Source organism: Mastigoproctus giganteus, chromosome 13, assembly GCF_048544385.1.
Source record: "Mastigoproctus giganteus isolate SK-2022 chromosome 13, ASM4854438v1, whole genome shotgun sequence".
In the NCBI taxonomy this organism is placed as follows: domain Eukaryota; kingdom Metazoa; phylum Arthropoda; class Arachnida; order Uropygi; family Thelyphonidae; genus Mastigoproctus; species Mastigoproctus giganteus.
This window is the reverse complement of record NC_143587.1, coordinates 95,093,515-95,110,594: the sequence shown is the minus strand read 5'-3', so window position 1 is coordinate 95,110,594 and position 17,080 is coordinate 95,093,515. Positions and strand designations below refer to the sequence as shown.

General features: G+C 35.4%; 1 protein-coding gene across 1 annotated transcript in view; it reads left to right on the top strand.

Annotated features, from left to right (window-relative positions):
- The window catches only part of LOC150076266 (GRIP1-associated protein 1-like), a 370,153-nt gene that overhangs the window by 103,324 nt on the left and 249,749 nt on the right, over nucleotides 1-17,080 (top strand). The window contains exon 7 of the mRNA XM_090387422.1: nucleotides 8,232-8,344. Within this exon, the coding sequence (XP_090243548.1) occupies nucleotides 8,232-8,344 (113 nt within the window). The remainder of the gene's footprint in view (nucleotides 1-8,231; nucleotides 8,345-17,080) is intronic.

Genomic DNA, 17,080 nt, shown 5'->3' with positions numbered 1-17,080 from the left:
TAGAAGATCCGAAGTACAGGAAACAAACCGTGTTGTGGTTCTCTCAGGCTACTGTCGCCTAACAGTTCTGTGCATTCTGAAATAGCTATGTGACTCAATGCTGTGCTTATGTGAACAAGTGTACCACGTATATAGTGCATTCATTGGTGGTATTGTTATATTCCTTTATGTTGTATTATATGTAAATCTAATCAAATATATGTTTTTATCCCTTTATATTGTATTACATGTAAATCCCCTGGCATATACTGCCGTGAAAGGAATTTCTTTCTCACCAGTGTAACATGTATGTGTCTTGGTAGGACAAATAAAGATTTATTTATTTATTTAAAAAATATGAGATCATAAGCAAACGTGATCGCATTATTCTTCATCATTATCAGTGGGTGATGATGAAGAATAAACATTCTTTAACGTTTGTATGACAAAAATAATTTCTTTATTATTATAATTTGCTTGATTTTAAGGCTGTTTTCATTTCTTTGGATAAATAAATCATTGTTTAAGCATAGACTATTGTTTTGTTGACCTTTATTTAACATTACTGTGGTCAAATTTTATTGTTGAAAACATAACCCCTGTTTTTAACATTATGTCTATGGGAAATGAATTCTCACTCCACAACTTTTTGCTTTACGAGCACACGCTAGGAATGAATTAACTCATAAAGTTGAGAACTACCTGTATAAGCATTTATGTTTTGCATTTAATTGTTTTTCCATTCAAATATGTTGATTCTGTAATGCTAAAATATCATATTCATAATAGTAATTGTAAGTTAAAAATAGTTAATAGAATATAATAACATATGGAAAAACCATAAGGCACCCACATTTTATAAGACAAATTTTGGGAAAAAATATTTTGTTGCATATATTTAAAACACAGATTCACAAGTGCTTACCAAACAAAATGTCATTGTAGAATGAAGCTTTTATTTACCAAAAATTTGTCATTGCTATTGTTACACTAGTCAATACTAACACTATGGTCTGAACTTTCACTTTCTTCAAAGAGTGTGTCATCTTCAGTACCATTAAGGGAATTGCTAATGCCACATTTCTTGAAAGACTTGGAGACTGTCTCATGTTTCACTAACGCCCATGAGTTTTTCACCCATTCACTCACAACTATGAAATTGTCAGTTTCTTCATTCATCCCACTGGTGGTGTGAAATCGAAGTTTGGTGCATCCATCCATTTAGTCTACTCCTCACACAAATACTAGTGTTAATTGAGATGTCTGGTGTGGTGGCAATTAGCTAAGGCCTCCTAGACTAACTGCTAACTGCATATTTAATTTCACAACTGTTCTTTTTGTTGCCTGCATTATGTGTGATCTTAACTTTGTTACACTCTGAGAGGTAGCAATTTCAGAAGGTCACCTGGACATTTTGACAGTATAGTCTCCAGCCATGGTCCAAAGGTATACACCTGGTATACCTTTGGACCATAAGACACAGGGAGATTTTAGGCAACATTTAAACATTTTAAGTTACAGTAACTTTTTAGAGGAAGAAGTGTCTTATGGTCCAGTAAATGTGGTCATTTAAAATGCTTTTGATTTTGTGTGCTAAATTTAGGTATTTATGGTGTGGCAACCAGTAGAAATTTCTGCTTAAGGTTAGTTACTGTAAATTCGTTGTTCATCCTAGTGTTCGGTAGAGTCTCAAAATCAGAAATGTAAAGTGTTGGCATTTACTATTGGTTCCCATTGAAGTTTTTCCCCATACAGTAATTATATAAACATTGTGGTGGCAAAATGCCATTTTCATAATGATAATAATTGTATTTTTATATTAGAAGCATTGTTATTCTAACAATACTTCTTATAATATAAAAATCAGTGAACTGATTTTCACATTGAGCATATAGCTGCTTATAACATGGTTATTAGTGGTGTTTTTTATTTGGAAATCTTAAAGTTTATGAAAGTTTATGAAATGTGCATTGATAAAAGATACTGTAATGATATTATTTTCTACAAATAAACTGTTATTATAGTACCAGTGGTGACAATTTTGTAATGTAATTGATCACATTGGAGTCTGGTATATTGCTTATTGGAGAGTGAGAGAATTTGTAATAGTAGTAATAGTAATAGAAGGATCTGATGCAAGAAAGCAAGCGTATGAGCTTATGTAGCATCAGTCAAAAAAAAAAAAAAAAAAAAAAAAATCACACAACCATTCCCTCTAAAAGTTTGTCCAGTTACTCCTTGAATTTATTTCAAGGAGTAACTGGACACAATGACAGATGGAAGTTTGTTCTAACAATTAATCACCCGCTGACTAAAGGCAAATTTCTGCATATACATTCTACAACTGTCTTTCCTCAATTTGAATTTATGCCCCCTTAGGTTTGTAATTTGAGTAAGTGGAAGTATCCTATCAGAATTCAGCATGCTCAACCCATTCAAGGCCTTATACACCTCAATCAGATAACCTCGCAGGTGCCTAGTTTCCAGCCGCTGCAATTTGCAGAACTTAAGCCTCTCTTGGTAAGAGGATCCTTTCATTCCCCTCACCAATCTTGTTGCCCTTCTCTGTACATTCTCAAGCAAATCTACATCCTTCCTAAAATGAGGCCTCCAGACCTATATGCAGTACTCAAGGTGTGGCCTGCCAATTGCTTATGCAAAGGAATAATCACCTGCTTTTCCCTGCTAGCAAAATTCCTGTATATCATTGACAAAACCCCATGACCTGCTTTTGCAGTCTGTCTGCATTGCTCAGAAAACTTCATATCTGACTGCACAATTACTCCCAAGTCTTTTTCATTTTCTACCACCCTAAGTTTAGTACCACGCAGATGGCACATTCCTCTGGGGGTTCTTCTACCCATATGCAGTACTTTGCATTTGTCAATGTTAAACTTCAGTTGCCATTTCTCAGCCCATCTGCCTAACTTTTCTAGATCCTGTTGCAGTAGCATACTGTCTTTAGTGTCATTAACATCTCTGCCAACCTTTGTATCATCTGCAAACTTCGACACTAAACCTGATATACCTTCATCAATATCATTGATAAATTTAAAAAACAACAGTGGACCCAACACTGAACCCTGTGGCACTCCTCTAATAACATTAGTCCATTGATTACCACTCTCTGTCTTCTCCCACTCAATCACCCTTTTATCCATTGTAGCAACTTACCCTGAATAGCATTCTGCTCCAATTTGTAGTCTTCCATGCGCAACAGTGTCAAAAACTTTCCTGAAATCAGTTCCTTTGTAACCACATCATAGTATCCAATCAAATTTGTATTTCTCATTTTTTGTTTCTTATGTTTCTCATTTTTTCCTTCTCCAATAAGAATTATTACACAAATACTATAACACCAAAATGTATAATTTTTTATTGAAATGGTAGTTTTCTAAAAAAAGATTTTAACACATAAGGGATTGATTGTTATAAAGCAAAATTAGAAACTTGTAGTGTTGGCTGCCAGTACAGTCCCTCCCACTTTTTTTTTTTTTTTCTTAACTTGCTTAAAAGTATATATTAGGAAGAGATCCTGTATTATTATTTTCAAAAAACGTTTTAGGTAAAAATAATGAAAATAAAATCAGATTTTATTTATATCATCCTGCACTTCTAACATTGAATTCCTTAGTTTTTTTACTGCTCTTGACAGAGGCACAAGCAGTTTGATATGAAGCTATTAGGCAGCTTATTAATATTGTAACTGAACATGATAGTTTGGCATTCAAAACAGCAATGTAATTTGGAGGTCCTCCATGGCAGTGTAGTAGCGATTTTACCACTCATCACTTGTTATAGGAGGTCTGGTTTTGAATCCAGAGACTGGAGAAATTCATACATGCTTGTACAGGTGTAATGTTTTAATGCAGCAAAACTGGGGAATAGTAACCCCAATATAATTTATACACTTGGTGGAGATGAATTGAAAACAGTAGCGAAAGAAGGGGATTTTGGAGTTACGATACAGCAAGGCATGAAATTCTCCGAACAGTGTAGACGGTTGGCAATGGGGGAGGGGGGTCCATGATGTCTTGTCAATGATTTATCAAACATTTGTGTGTACAAATAGGAAGATCATAATCCCACTGTATAAGTCAATTGTATGACCACACTTGGAATACTGTGTCAAGTATGGAGACTGCACCTAAAAAAAGACGTTGAGCCTCTTGAAAGGGTCCAGAGAACAGCAGTGTGCCCTGGACAGATCAGAAAAACGACGATCAAATAAGAAAAACTTTAAATATGTCGGCTACAGAGTTTGGTAACTAGGCAACTTAGAGGAGACCTAATTGAGGTGTATATGGCTCCAAGAGGAGAAAGTAAAACTAAAGAAGGTGAAATTTTCATTCTTATAAGTGATTCCAGAACTAGCTGCCATAAATTCAAATTATGGGGAAGATGTTTAGACTGGATTACAGGAATTTTTTGTTAGACAAGAAGTTGCAGATTAATGGAATAAGTTGCCACCATAGGTGGCTGAGGCTTACAGCTTGGGGAGATTTAAAGGACAGCTGGATATGTACCTATGTGATGAGGGAGTCAAATAGCTAGTTTATTTTATGTATTTTTTGCCTGGTGCAGCAAAAGCCTTGGGTTTCCTTGCACTCTATGGCTTACAGGACAGAATTCATGGGGTTCCTTGGCAATGCAATGCTGTCATCGCTCTAGTGGACGAACCCACCGCTTGGCAGGTATATAGGTACACTGCATCACTGCATTCACGTAGACGGTAATTCGATGTCAGTATGGATAAACGGCGTGAGTTAACAGACTTTTAAAGAGGGATGATAGTGAGTGCCCGATGCATGGGTCACTATCACAGAGGTGGTACAGAAATTGCACTGTGCCTATTTGACAGTATCAAGAGTGTATCAGGAATATGCCATTTCTGGAATGTCATCTCATTGTGGACAGCTCTGAGTGGAGAAAGATGGTGGATGAAAGTGGCCATCGATGTCTGTTTCGCATTGTTTCAGCCAATCAGAGAGTGACAGTGGCACAAATCACCACCGACATCAATGAGGGAGGTGCCAGAAATGTTTCCACCAATACAGGCGAGCATTAGCCGCAATAGGTTATGGGAGCCGCCGATCCACCAGAGTCCCATTGCTAACACCACGACACAGGACTCTATGCCTCAACTGGGCAAAAGAACGTTGACACTGGACCGTGGATGAATGGAGATGGGTCTCCTGGTCCGATGAGTCCCATTTCCAGTTATTTCGGGAGGGTCCATATCTGGCAGAAACTGCACAAAGCTGTGCACCCATCATGTCAACAAGGAACTGTTCAGGCAGGTAGATGGTTGTTAATGGTCTGAGGCGTGTTCAACCATTACATGTGGTACTAGGTGCATCTCTGAACAGTCTAGGTTACGTGTCCATCCTTGCAGATGATCTGCATCCCTTCATGGTCATCGAGCACCCACAGGGCAATGGACTCTTCCAGCAAGTCAATGCACCTCCCCACAGAGCCATGAAATCAAAGAGCATTTCACAGATTTTACCACCATGGAATGAACTCTTCGTTCACTGGACATGAACTCTGTGGAGCATCTTTGAAATGCTGTGGAAAGGTCCTTTCGAGCTTTGGATCCTCCACCCAGGAACGTGACAGAATTATTGACTTGGTGCAGCAAGCATAGATGGAAATACCTGTGGAACATTTTCATGAACTAGTGACCTCAATGCCTTTCCGTGTGACTCCTTATCCGGGCAAAAGGTGGGCCTACTCGTTACTAGGTAGGTATTACATGATTTCTATCCATTCAGTGTGTATTACACTAGTGTGGAAAATGTAAAGACCAGTCAGGTTTTCACCTGTAGCTTCTCATAGGAGAGGCCTGGAATTGGGAAAAGCATACCAAAGGAACCTCGTGAGGTACAGAAATGATGAAGGAAACAACACCGACACAACAACAGAAACAAAACAGTACTGAGGGACTTTATTCAAAAATGGCAACATAGCACTGGCTGCCATGATACAGATGCATCACTGCCAAAGATGGAACAAAAGGAAGAGGTGATCCTCAGTAGAAGATATGGCTACCTCTAATGTCAGTGTAGGCTTTGCACCACCTGTCCATAGTTAGAACAATGTTGTTGATAAGTTCTTGCGGTAACATCGCCCATTCCTCTGTCAGTGTCATCTTCATCTGGTGAACATTTTCTGGTGGGTGTGGATGTGCTGCTAGGCGTCTCCCCAGAGCATCCCATATGTGTTCGATGGGATTTAGATTGGTGGAAATGGGCAGGCCAATCCATACGAACAATGCCCTCACTTTCCAAAAGCATATCAACAGCTGCAGTTCAATGGGGTATGGCATTATCATCCATAAACACGAACTCGGGGCCAATGGCACCTTGGAACAGATGCACATTGGGAAGGATTACCTCAGTACAGTGGCGCCTCCGTAGCCAGGTGGGAAGGAGCAGCAGCACGTAGCACACGCATCTTGATTAGACTGGGGTTCGAGCCCGTCACCACCAAATACGGAGGATGCGGAAAGGTCAGGGAATAACCACCGCATATTCCCGGAGCAATATGGCCTTAGTTGCTAATGCTCCTAAAAACCAAAACAACAACAACCACCTCAGTACAGTAGCGTGCACCGGTTACAGTACCACCTTCCAGTATCTGGAGTTGTGTACATCCGTTCAAGATAACATCTCCCCAGATGAGAACACCTTGACCGGCATATCAATCCCTTTCAGTGATGTTTGCGGGGTGATACCCTGTGCCAACCTCTCACCAGATTAGCTGACGTCCAGAATCGTTGCTGAGACTGAATCTGCTCTCATCAGTAAAGAGTACCTTAAGTAAAGATTTTGTGGTTGTAACCTTTAGAAATAGTGTGTGTTGGTCCTTAAGTTTTGCACACCAGTGTAGTACTAATAAAACATGACAAGTGCTTTAAAGGGCTCAGGGATATAGTTAACCAAACTTTGGCAAAGGGAGTTTGGCCAACTAGTTATGCTATTTTATTAATTGTTATTGCAAAATTAATGCTGAAAAGTGTATTTGAAATTAATTTTAACCTAAAAAAATATATCCCTACATGGCAAAGCATATAGGGGTACATGCTTTGACATGGGTTCTCCAAGCTCACGTTAGGTTTGCCACAACTATAATAGCCAAACTTTGAAGTCCACATCTTCTAAGCCATTCCTCATTTGGAAAATATGTAGTGCTTCTTATCAATCTGGTCACTCTTTGAACCTCCCTCTAGAAATTCAGTGTCTTCTGGAATGGAATACAATATTTCAAGTGTAGTCTTACTGTTGTTTTATACAGAGGAATAATGATAACCTTTTCCCCTACTTGCAAAGATCCAATAAATTATTGATAGGACACCATGTGTCTTCTTGGCCACTGTTTCCACTACATGATAAGTTTCATGTTTGTGTCATAAACATTATATCTTTTTATTTTTATTCTGAACTCTTGAACTTCTTGCCCCATAGTAAAACTTCATTGCAATTTTTCAGACCATATTTATATCCAATTCCAAGTCATGTTCCGGTTATTTGCTATTCTCTCAACCTTCAAATTATTAGCAATTTTGACAGCGTTTCTTGCACTTCCTCATCAATTTCATTAAGGAAATCTGCAGACAAGAAAAGCCCTAGTGCTGATCTTGGATAGCACTTACTGTGCTGGTCCATTCCAAAGCCTGCTTATTAATGAGCATTTTCTGTCCCATCTTTCGGTGAATGATTAATTTGTGTGAAATCCCAGTTTGTTCCAGTTTATGCAATAACCTGTTGTGGTGGGTTGTATCAAAAGTTTTTTTATGCAAGTGCAAGTATGTAATGTCAAAGTTTTTTTTCTTGCTTCCAGTTGCAAGTGGTGGTATAACAATCATATTTTTAAGAAAGAAACTACTATATATCCTATTCATTTAGTAGTTACTCTGTAATGATATGAATGTAGAACCCTCCCTAATAAGGTCACAAAGGTTTACTAGCTGGAAAGTATCACTAATACTATATTAGCACTTTTTGTTTGATCATTGTGTCTTTTACTCAAGGCTGAATCTGAATTTCAGAATAATTGTACTTTCCCTAGATTTCCATCTGTGTCCTCAAATATACAAAACTTGACAGTTATGAAAACATTTATTTGTATGTCATTTTATTAATATTATTTTTAAAAAGTTAAATCTTAATCTTAAATATTAATTTAGTTATGCAAACAATCTTTGTATATTATTTTTAATATTATTTTTAAAAAGTGAACTCAAACTTTAGGACTGCTGAGAATAATCTCATTAAATCTGAAGCCGAAGGAGTTTTGGTAGAAAGTGCTTCTATGCATAAAGATAGTGCGACAATGGGATTGAAACAACAGATGGAATTAGCTGGTATAAATTTTACTTTTTCTTGCCACATGACAATGATAATTATATTAATATTTTTAATTTTTTTTGCAAAAACTTTTTTATTATTTAAATAATTTGTCATGATAAAATTGATTAAATTTGAAAAAGTTGAATGTTACCTTTTTTGTTTTTGAGGTGATTTTTAATTTGGTAGTATAATTAATTTGTGTGAAAACTTTGTGGAACAGGAAAGAAAGTCTAATGCATTGTGATCTATGTGCTAAAGTAGAATACTAATCACAGGCCACAGCTGCACTCCTTACAAGTTTCAGAACAATTGAGGTAACTTTTGTGCACAGAAAAGTGAGACTTAATGCGTCCAGTCGCAGAGGTCTAAATATTTACTAAACCAATAAGAACACAGAGTAATAATTAGATCATTTTCAGTTCAGGGTCTTGATAATAGATTGTGTTTTTTTAAATGTTGAATATAGTTCTTTTGAAGTGGTTATTCTCTCTGTCTGTTTGGCTTTTATTTATATGGTTCTTTCAGTTGATTTGATTTTGAAATAATCTGATGAATTAAGAAATCACCCTGTAAATTAGGGATATATATATATTTTTATAATTCTTCAACTTTTTTGGCCTCTTAAGCTTCAAATTCTAGAATTCTTCCCTAATAAAGAAGCTACTAGGTAGCAGTGATCATAATATCTTGGGGTTGGATTTACTTAAGGATATAACTACTGAAAGGGTAAAGGAAAGGGATTTTACTTTCATCAAGGTGACTGTGATGGCCTCAGACAGTTTTAAATTCCTTTCAGTGGGACCAACTGGTGATATTACTGACTGCAAATTCTAAATGGGAAGCATAAAGGGAAGTAATCAGAAGCTGCTAAACTTTTTATACCAGATAAGAGATGTTGTTTGAGGTTTAAACCTAAACAAATGTCAAATGAAATGATAAGACTAGTGGCAGATAAGAAACATGCATGAGATGAATAAAAATTAGGAACAGAGAAATCAACAATAAGTACAGACTAGTCTGTATGAAGTCACTAAGGGGAATTACGCAAGCTAAGGCATATATGAGAAATCTTTGGCTAAGAATGCAAAGAAAAATAGAAAAGAATTCTTTGCTTATATTAGGTATTAAACAAAAGATGGAATTAGCTAGTATAAGGGATGAACCACATTTCAGGTTGCTGATAAACTGGATAAATATTTTGCATCTATATCAATGAAAAGAAGTTTTTAGAGATGAGAACCTCAGATTTATACTAGGTTATAAATGGGAATTAAATAATTTTGTAATAACAGAAGGGTGTGGAAGAGAAATTGTTGAAGCTAAAAGTAAATAAAGCACCTGGACTGATGGAATCTACCCAATTATATTAAAAGAAGTGGCAAGAGAGGTAAGCAAACTTTGACTATAATTTGTGAGCATCCTTGGATTTTTGGTGGAAGTACCTATATATTGGAGTTGAGCAGATGTCTCTCATGTTCCCATAGGGGAATCAAAAGGAGATCAAAGTGAGAGTTGAGCAGTTGGCTTTTATTTATATGGTTCTTTCAATTGATTTGATTTTGAAATAATCTGATGAATTAAGAAATCACCCTGTAAATTAACCTGACTTCTGTAACCTGTAAGCTTGACTTCTCTTCCAGAGAAAATAATAGTCACTAGGTAAAGAAGCATTGCAGGATCATCTTGACAGGAATGAAGTTATATGGAAATCACAGCACTTATTTGTTAAGTGGAGATCTTGTCTGACCAATCTAATCAGCTACGATGATACAATAACAAAGGAAATGGACTCAAAATACAGCAGACTCTCAATTTACCAGGATCGGATTAACCGTGAAGTGGATTAACTGGGACACTTCAAGACTACAAATAAAAAAATAAAATAAATAAAATAAAATCAACCAAAAATCATAAAATTCAAGTAATAACTAGAATAGTTATAAACAGATGTTTTGCAAGTCAGAAATAAGCGACAAGAAGTGGCATTATAAGTCGTCATTGGGAGAGTAATGTACCTATTATCTTGCAAAGCCGCTGTCTTCACACACCCCTCAAAAAAAAAAAAAAAATTAGACCAAATGTTTTTAGTTTGTTTTAGGGCGTTATGTTGATTGTTGTGTTCCGTTGCACTGCAAAAAGACAAATTTTGTTTCGTTATTTATGTCAGGTCAGGGATGTCGAAAATTTTTTTTTGTTTTGAAATCACGAAAATGATCGGTAAATGCAAAAGAGTTGCGCTTTCAGTTAAAGAAAAACTTGAAATTGTTCAAAAATTTGAAAATGGTACATCCGTTAAATCTTTGATTAACCATTATAATGTTGCTGACCAAATCATACGCAAATCGTTAAAAATAAAGGGAAGCTATTAGATTTACAATCGACATCACAAAAAATAAAGGGAAGCATTGTATTTGACACGCGAGTAGTACGTTTTTTCATTTTTTATCTATCGCCATATTTTTTAAGTAGGTTGCTGAACATTTTTCGATACAGTAATTCTCCGACTTACACAACTACGGATTTATGTAATTTTTTTTTTCACTATATTTTTTTTTTAGGATTGTAAAATTAAAAAAAAATGATAAATAATAAGCAATCAATAACGATGATCACGGCACGCACAAATTTCACAAGTGAGATACGGAGTAACAAGCAAAAAAAATAGGAAAGAAGGTTCTTACAATTTATTTATGGTTTTTTTTTTTTTTTTATATGACTGAAGATTTCAGTGAAGGGTACACACATTTCACCATAATAACGTAAAACCCCACAGAATTCCAGCTATCTGTATTTTCACAAATGCAATAAGATCGAGTTTACTACCTGTTTATAATTAGATGCACGAACAGAAAAGCCCAATAACCCGAAAAGTGCAAATTGTTTTTATTGTTTTATTGCAGTGACCTCCGGCGCATCTGTAGCCAGGTGGGAAGGAGCAGCAGTGCTTAGCACATGCTTCTTGATTAGACCGGGGTTCGAGCCCGTCACCACCAAATACGGATGATGCGGAAAGGTCAGGGAATGACCACCGCACATCACGGAGCAATATGGCCTTAGTTGCTAATGCTCCTAAAAACCAAATGACAACAGCAGTGACCTCCAGAAATGTGCTTTAGTAAAATGTGAGCTCGTGCGGGGTGATAATAGTGAGTTTTCGCCTTAACTCTGAAGTTCTTTACAGAAAATTTCATTTTGACCGTTATCATGGTACCGACTAAGAGAATAAATGACAGCGGTACTAGTAAATCTACCAAGAAAAGCGATTGATTTGGATCAGAAAATTAAACTAATAAGGATGTATGAAAATGGTCAGAGATTAACAAGTATCGTCCTGAATTCAGATTTGTCAATAATAATATAGTTGTAATATGTTATTAGTCATTTCCGAGTTACATAAAACTCGACAAAGTAAGAAGTTACATCTTACATTTACGTATGTCGAGGACTTCTGTATTTTTGGATTAACCGGGAAATTGATTATCCGGCATTTGTTTTTTACTATCTATCCCGGAAAATTGAGAGTCTACTGTATAATTTTAGCATTGCCTACTTAGACTTCAGTTAAGCATTTGATTGTTCCACGAAGACTGCTGCACAAATAGTGTCCCATTTGTGTTCATGACTAATCTGGATTCTCTCTGCACCCATTTCAAGAGATTCACATCTTTAATAAAATGAGGCTTCCAGATTGTGTGCAGTATTCAGGATGTGGTGTAATCATTGCCTTATACCAGGGGTGGCCAACAAGTTGATCGCAGCTTTAATTTCAGTCGATCATGACGAATTTTAAATGTATATAAAAAATAGATTAGTCAAAATCTAAATGTTTTTATTAATATGTGCCACACTGCATATGCTTATTATAAATCCATTGAACCATGTGACTACTCTTGTCACCACGCAACTGCTAGGCTTGTCTAGTGAACATTCACGCAGTTACGTTGTGGAGAGCATAGTCTGTGTTGAATTCTTATTTAGCTTACTTAATATTATTAATAACTGGACAGTTATACATTAATTTAATACCCTCTGATTTAAAATGAATACTACAAAAAAGAGTAAAACATATAATTTTCATCAAGAGTGGGAACTAGAATACTTTTTGTAATAATAAAAGAAAAATGTCGTTTGATTTGCAATACTTCTGTGGCTATACCCAAAAAAGGAAATTTAGAAAGGCACTTCAATGCACTCCATGGTAAATACCAATCAGATTTTCTACCTAATAGTGACCTTAGAAAAAATAAATTAAAAGAACTTAAATCCAGACTATTTGCACAACAAAATTTCTTCATGAAATTTACAATCTAAAGCAGTAACTGTAGCATCATTTAAAGTGAGTTATCTTCTTGCAAAAAAATGCAAACCATTTTCTTAGGATCAATTCATCAAAGATGCATTTTTAAAAATAACAGATTCTCTTTTTGAAAATTTTAAGAACAAAAATGAAATTAAAAGTGCTCTTCAAGATCTGCAATTATCTCGAAATACCGTGATGTGATGCATCGAAAAAATGAGTAAAAATGTGAGTGAAAAATTGCCTGCTCATATTGCTAATTGTGTGTCCTTTTCTTTACAATTGGATGAATCTACAGACATCAGTGATACAGCTCAATTGCTTGTTTTTATTCTTATGGTTTTCAATGATTCTGCCACTAGAGAAGAACTGCTGGGTATAGTTTCGTTAAAAGAAAGAACCAGAGGTTTTGATGTATTTAATGCATTCTAAAATTTTATGGAAAAAATTAAATTACCACTATTTAAGCTCATATCAATAACAATAGATGGAGCTAAAGCAATAATGGGGCATCTTAACGGATTCATTGCATTGTGCGAAAAGGGTGATGAATTCCCCAATTTTTTTCATTACCACTGTATCATCCACCAACAAGTGTTAGCCCACAAAAGAATGAATACTAAAAGTGTTATGGACATAGCTTTCAAAATCGTGAATTCCATCAGAGGACAATCTCTTCAAAAGGGGACTTTTCAAAATGCAACTTGATGAAAATGAACCAGATCTGATATTACAAACAGATGTGAGGTGGCTAAGTTGGAATAAGTTTCTACAGAGATTTCAAAATTTGCTGAATGAAATTAAAAAATTTGTTGATCAAAGGAGAGATGATTATCAACAGTGGTTGTGTGATCTGGCTTTTTTTGGCAGATTTTACTAGTAAATTAAGTGATCTGAATTTGGAATTACAAGGTAAAAATAAAAATGTGGGTGACATGATTTGTAGTATTTCTGCATATAAATATCAGTTTTAGGCAATGGCTAAGAATCTAAAAGAAAAAAAATTCGATCATTTTGCAAATTTGCAAGATCATTTTCAAAATATCCTGTGCTTCAATTTAATAGTGAGAAATATGTTTCTGAAATTGAGAAAGTTGTGGATGATTTTGAAACCAGATTCAGTGATTTTAAAATAATTGAAGACATTGTTCAATACATTTCTTATCCATTTAATGTCGACTTAGATACGAAACAAATTGCAGAAAAAATCTCTGAGATTTTTCACATGGAGAAAATATTACTTGAAAATGAAATTATTACATTTCAAAACGATATCTTTCTAAAAGCCAGATCATCAGAAAAAGACTTATGGAAATATGTTTGCTGAGAAAAGTACCCAAATGCAAAAAAAATGCAATGAACTTTTAAATTCCTGTTTTAGTTCCACATATTTATGTGAATTGGCTTTTTCGTATTTGAAACAAATAAAAATGAAGAATCACTCTACTCTTACATACTTGCATACAGAAGATTCTGTACGGTTGGCCTTATCACAGTATATTCCCAATTTTGAAAGGTTGGCATATGACAAGAAGACACAAACAAACTTTGCATAAATTAAAAATTTAAATATATATGAATTTAAAATAAGAATTTTGAATTGTATTTAATTTTAAAATTTATAAACAGCATTTTTCAATATGTGTTGATTAACTTTTTTAACCATGTGCAATGAAATTCTTGAGATGGTAGATCGTGGTACATTTTGAAGAAAAAAAGTAGATCGCATCACAAATTAAGTTACCCATCCCTGCCTTATACCATTGGATAATTGCCTCCTTGTCCATACTAACAAAGTTCTTATATTTCATTGAGAAAACACCATGATCTGTTCGGCGAAGGTAAAGAAAGCCAACACGAGAACGACAAGAAACATTGGATAACTTATGCAGAAAATTAGTTTCCCGATATGGCACTCTAGCGCTGCTCGCTTGGTAAATAGACAGTAGGTGTTATCGGTCTGGAGCAAAGTCGAGAACGATATATTAATTGACAGGTAGGCGTGGCAAACAATGCGCTGATTGGTGTGCAAACACAACACACAATAACATCAGGTTAGTATCATTTTAGTAGCACTCAGAAGCACTAATGGTAACTTGCCCTAATGAACGCTTTCCATAATGGTAAAAAAAGGTCAGGTTACCTCCACTTGAATCCCATCGGAGCTTGAACCCCTCCCAAAGTGGAGGGGGTAACATAACCTTTTTTCTTTAGAATCAGTCATATTTAGAAATACATTCATAAAAAAAATAAATTTTTTTATGACTGTATTTTTATTTTCTTGTTCAATAATATGCCCTAATGGTTGAAAAAAGGTCAGGTTACCTCCACTTGAATCCCATGGGAGCTTGAACCCCCTCCCAAAATGGAGGGGGTAACCTAACCTTTTTTTCTCTAGAATCATGTGGACTAATGCATAAATTATTTATTAATAAAATATTATTTTTTTATTACTGTAGTTTTATTTTTAAAGACACTCGTGCGGATACACACGTATCATAACGTCAATCAACACCTCAACAGCTATTCACTATATATATATATAGAATCTTTCTTTCTTTTCTTATATTATTTCCTAACTTAACGTTTAAGGTTAGGTCACTAAATATAAGGAAATTGTTTCTATTATTTTCTAACCTACCATTTAAGGTCAGGTTACGAAATATAACGAAAAATAAAGAAACCTTTTCCTTTTTTTTGTAACCAAACCTAAATCAACAGTATAGTAAAAACACTCATGAACTCCAAAAATCTGCTTTTAATAATGAGAAAAAAACATAAATGAAGAACATAAAAATGAACAGAATGAAACTTTTATTAATTTAGCTTTTAATAAAAAATTAACCAATGTTTTATTTTCCTTATATATTTCTTCCATCTTTAAAAGATTCATCACTACTATTACCTGTTTACCGTTCATTGTAAAACTATTATGCACCGTTCTTTACTCATAAATACACATTATAATGCCAACCAATGACTACACAGTACCTTGTTCTCTGTTGCGTCCACCACCAATCATTTCATCGTTTGCACGCCTACCCGTCAATCAATATATCCTTCTCAATTTCGGCTCCAGACCGATAACACCTACCGTCTGTTTACCGAGCGAGCAGCGATAGTGTCCGGTGTCGGGAAACTAATTTTCTGTGTAAGTTATCCGACGTTTCTCGTCGTTCTCATGTTGCCTTTCTTTACCTTAGCCATCTGTTCTTGCAGCCTATCTGCACTGTTCAAGAACTTCATGTCAGACTGTACAATTATCCCTGTGTCTCTTTCCTTCTCCACCACCTTCAGTATGTTACCACTTAATTGGTGTATTATTATGTTATTAAACCACAGTTGTTACTTCTCAGCCTATCTACCCAATTTATCTAATTCTTGCTATAGTAGTAGGCTTTGAATCCTGTCATTAACCACCCTGCCAACCTTAGCAAACTTAGACAATAAGCTTGTTTTGCCTTCATCAGTATTGTTAATAAATTCTGCAAACAGTAAGGAGTCCAATACTGAACCCTGAGAGAATCCACTAATAATATTATTCCAAGAAGAGCAGTGCCCATTTATAACCATCCTCTGTCTTTGCCATTCAATCATCTTTTTATCCACAGCAGTAACTTGCCTATAATGCCACACTACTCCAGCTTGTAGTACAGCAGTTTTTCATGGAACACGAAAGACACAATTCTTTCCCTTCTCCAATGAATTGGTGTTGTGATTCCCATATGATTCTGTTCTTGTTAATATGGTCCTGCAGTACTTCTTTAACCACCAATTTTTTTCCTGGAACAGAAGTCCAAGCTTACAGGACTATAATTGCTCACATTGCCCTGTGATTCTCCTTTGTGATGGATCCCAACAGTCCCAGTTGCCTTATTTGCTGTCAGCTTCAGCAATTTCTCTTCCACTTCATAGTTACAACAAAATTATTTATCTCCCAGTTATAACTTGGTGTACTTCTAGTGTTAAAAAAAAACTTCTTTAAAACTTCTTTCCCTTAAAACTTCTTTACACATGGAGTAAATACAAAATATTTATTTAGTTTAGCAACCTGAATTGGATCATCAGTAGTTATGTCATTCATATCTAGTGGACCAATGTTGTTCATCCCTTTCCTTCTAGTGTTAACATAATTGAAAAGAATTCTTTACTACTCTTCTTTGCATTCTTTGCAAAAGATTTCTCATAATCTGCCTTAGCTTGCTAACCCCTTATTGACCTGATTGCATGCTAGTTTGAACTAGCTGTAAGATTCCACGTGCCCTGCTAATTTATAATAATCCCACACATTTTCTGCTACAAAACCCATCAGTTCATGTGACATTCATTTAGGTCCATACTTTGAACTGTCTCTCTTAGTTGGTATAAAAAGCTTTGTAGCATCTATGATTACTTTCCTGAATGCCTCCCATTTAGAATTTACAGTTGGTAACATTATCAGTTGGTCCAACTG